This window comes from Charadrius vociferus, unplaced genomic scaffold (genome assembly GCF_000708025.1).
Source record: "Charadrius vociferus isolate BGI_N301 unplaced genomic scaffold, ASM70802v2 scaffold97, whole genome shotgun sequence".
In the NCBI taxonomy this organism is placed as follows: domain Eukaryota; kingdom Metazoa; phylum Chordata; class Aves; order Charadriiformes; family Charadriidae; genus Charadrius; species Charadrius vociferus.
In genome coordinates, this window is record NW_009649316.1 from 2,257,430 (window position 1) to 2,261,297 (window position 3,868).

Below are 3,868 nucleotides of genomic sequence, written 5' to 3' on the forward strand. Positions count from 1 at the left end.
TTCCCTACAACTTTTGATTTCCAAACAGCAAGGCGTGGGGATTCCATTTCTGATGTTCATGAATAATTTACTTACATAAATTTAGTCTCAAACAGTGGAACCAACTACTTGCAACTCTTCATTTTCACCTCTTTTCCACTTTCACTTAGTTCCACAACTGTTTCACCCTAACTGTGCTACTGCAGAGAGCAGCTGAGGACAGAAGTGTGATAGCATATACATTCTTACTGATGCACAAAATTCTACAAGTATCATGTACCACTAAGATGCATGCTACTGAAAGCTACCTGAGAAATAAACAAGTTCATGCCAGAGTTTGTGGGGAATAAATAAATAAATAAATCAAGACATGGATTATCTGCGCATGAAACTACAGTCAAGTCACTATTCAGAAACAAAAAAAATGTCCTTATTATTCTGTTCAGTTTCCTTAGATGATTAAAATACTTGTTATTTTTAGCTCTGGGTGGAGAATGACCTTGTCTGCTTAAACAAAAAACTGGGAATGAGGAGAATCAACTGAATTGCACTGAACACACGTTTACATGTATGCGCTGCATACATTTTGCTGTCAGAAGACTACTTATTTTAGAGCAACCATTTAAGGTGACTTTTACCTTCCAGTGAGAAGAAAGCAAGCACAGTCATTTATGCCTTCCTCCAACCCAGCTCTAGAATTAGGCGTATTACTTTCTGTACACAAAGGATAGCTTCCAGTATGTGCATAGCTTGTTTTACATTTAAAAAAAAAAAGAAAAAAGAGTACAAGACTCCATCGACAAGCTGAAGAATTAACTGATAGTCTAAAAACATTGTGTGCAATCAGGAGGTTTTTTGTTGAGGAAAAAGACCCAAGCAACTAAATTCAATTATACCAGACTCTTTAAGGAAGCTCTAGGTAATACAAAATATATTGTTCCCCATTTCACAGTACAATTATGGCTTAAGCGCAGATGGTAAGGGGAAGAAGAGTTGAACAATTGGTATCTTGTCCTCTGCAAAGGTTACACTACTTCAAACTAACTTAACTCAAGCTAGCACTGTCTGAAAATGCTTAAGTCTGAGTGAATTGATGAGAAGTGGCACCCTTAGAACATCTATCTGACATAAGTTTGATTTCAAACATTAAGCAGATGGAGACTTGTATGATAACATTCTGATTTTGGGACAGTAAAATTAATAAGGGTGTGAAGACTAGCCCAAAATTTCATTTGTTAAAACATTTCATTAAAAAAAAATCTGCCATTTCCATGTCATCTTAAGCAACTTAAAATAATTTCCTTTCCAGAGTAGTCATTATAATCAAGTTTTTGTATTTTTCCTAAATTAACCTGTTTTTCCTAGGAGCTGTATTTTGATAGACTTGCAAATGCCTGTTCAGCTACTGAATGAGACAGCAGTCTTTTGAAGCACATAAGCTTTGCATTCTCAAACCCGTTTTTTCCCTGTGAGCAGAACTAATGAAGCCCGATTTCCTATGGCTTTGCACCCACGTCCCTCGGTGACATTGTGACCAGGTTGCTCCCAGGCTCATCTATGACTTTCAGCAATACTTGCCCAGGACTCTCACCTGTAACATGCCATCACAGGCCAGCAGCCCCAGTACCTCCCTCCCCTGCTACAACTACAACACCTCAGAATTTCCCCATGTTCCCTCCTCTTCCCACGTCCTCCACACATAGGCAACAAGGGAACAGAGGCCCCAAGTGCCGTGGCAAGTTCAACACACATGTGTTGACTGACTAGATCAGAGGCCAAAGAGCACACAAACTTGCTGAGTTCAGGCAGCAGCCTTACTCTCAGACACGATGCTAAAACTACTGTCCTTTCTCTCCCTGCTCTCAGTTTTAAACTCAATTTACACAAATGTTATTATCAAAACCTCTATCTAACATTTGGTTTTTAAATTGTTTCCCCAATTCTGGGAAGTGGGATGGACAAATACAGAGTATATAAACATTTTTCATTAGCAAATTCAGCTACCAAATTAGAATTACAATAGACTAGCACAAGGATTGCTTTTCATCTGAGACAAAAACCTGTCATACCTGGGTGCTAATTTGTCAAACTCCTTTGTAAAGACAAACTCTACCCAGAAGTAGAGACTTACACAATTTACAAACAGATAAAAGTGAAACAATTTCTGCTAAGCATACATTACCAATAAAATGACAGAGACAAATGGCAGAGAGACCCACTTAGCACCTATGCTTTGCCACAATGAGTTAGCAAAAAATTGTTTTTAATGGGAGTACTTGAGCTGAAGTATCCACTTTTTTTAATCAAAACTTTGTAGAAAGAGTGAGCATTCAAAATTGTTGGATAAAAAAACCAAGCACATAAATTGAAATGTATACATTTCTATACTCGAATAGAAGACAGTGAAAACATTTGTCAAGTTGAGTAAAGAAAAAGGTAGTCTGAACCAAAGTATGTGCAACTGTTGCACAAAACCAGGACAAATACTTAGAACAGTCAAATAACTGATTTTAACATAACTACAGGTGCAAAAGTCACAGCCTCCGTGCAAAGGTCATCTTTAAATGTAGTTATGGACAAAAATTACTCCACACAAAAAGCCAAGCTGAGATTTACATGTTTAAACTGCAGACTAAGATTTGCTGTAGCACTTAATTCTTGTTAACAGTGTAAAGCCAATCACGTTGTACTTTTGTGTGCCAGAAGGAACCTTCATCTAGCCTATTTTCTGATTAGGCCAATGAATATCACCCAGGCCTAGAAGAAGCTCTCACTCCATAGCAGAACTGCAAAATATTTTCTGAAAAGTCATCTGATCTTCAAATAAAAAAAAAACCTGAGCAGCAGTGATACCAGGACATCCTGTGCTACACTGCTCCTACACTTTCTTGACTGTAGCTTAGAATTCAGGCTGTTTTGTAGCCTGTATTTACTTAGCTTCAGTTTCCAGGCCCTGGATGTTGTGGTCACATCATGCTTAAAAACAGCCTTCTCTCTTTGTGGGATGTTTCTCCCACCTGCCTCCCATGTGAGTGCTTTAGGCCACTATGTTTAAATAGGTATTATTCTATTAGTACATCAGAGTTACTAAGTGAGCATTAAGCTGACACCTAGTCAACCTAAAAATTTGCTAGAGGTACTTACAGGAGCTACATTTGCTTTGAAACTCCTCTTTAGCTCCAAAGGGGTTGTTTTCACTGCTGTATAAACTGAGGTACACAGTTAGCATAACTTGCAAAAGAACATACCTTAAGGAGTGTATCTTGCTGTATATCCTATGGTATTTCATCTAAATTTTTAATGTGAATACTGTTTAGATAAAGCACATGTGATTGTGAGTAAGAATGCTGTAATTCTTTTCCCAAGTGGCAATTTCTGACAAAAATATTGGTTTAGTGGTGCTGAAACTCCATATATATAGTTCCTGAGATGCAAAAACCTTTTATTGATACTTTCTGCATCAAACCTTGCTTGCTATCCATCAGGTGTTGAAATTACACATTGATTACACCTTACATGTGGGGTCACTTTCAAAACCAAGTTTTTTAACCAGCTTTTTATTTCTTTGAAGAGTTCCACCATTAGATTATTCTCAGGCATACACACCTCAAACTAGTCTCATCTAGACTTGTTTTTCCCCCACATCACCGCTTACAAAGGTCAAGAAAAAAAAAACAACCAACGGGCAGGTTTCCATTGGAGATGGAAACCTAGAGCAATACTCTCTCTACTCCACACCGGCTCCCAGGGAAGAGCGCAGTTATCATCCCAGCCAGCTCGACAAGGCTGAGGATGACTTGTGCGCTAGAAGGAGGGACAACCAGCCGCGGCCAGCAGCTGGGACACAGCTGCTCTGACAGCCGCCTCCCAGCACCCCTGCCAGCCGAGC

General features: G+C 38.9%; 1 protein-coding gene across 1 annotated transcript in view; it reads right to left on the reverse strand.

The window, feature by feature from the left end:
* STK17A (serine/threonine kinase 17a) overlaps positions 1 to 1,584 on the reverse strand; it is a 22,783-nt gene extending 21,199 nt beyond the window's left edge. The window contains exon 1 of the mRNA XM_009889435.1: positions 1,571 to 1,584. Coding sequence (XP_009887737.1) covers positions 1,571 to 1,584 — 14 coding nt within the window. The remainder of the gene's footprint in view (positions 1 to 1,570) is intronic.
* Between the last annotated feature and the right edge of the window lie 2,284 nt (positions 1,585 to 3,868).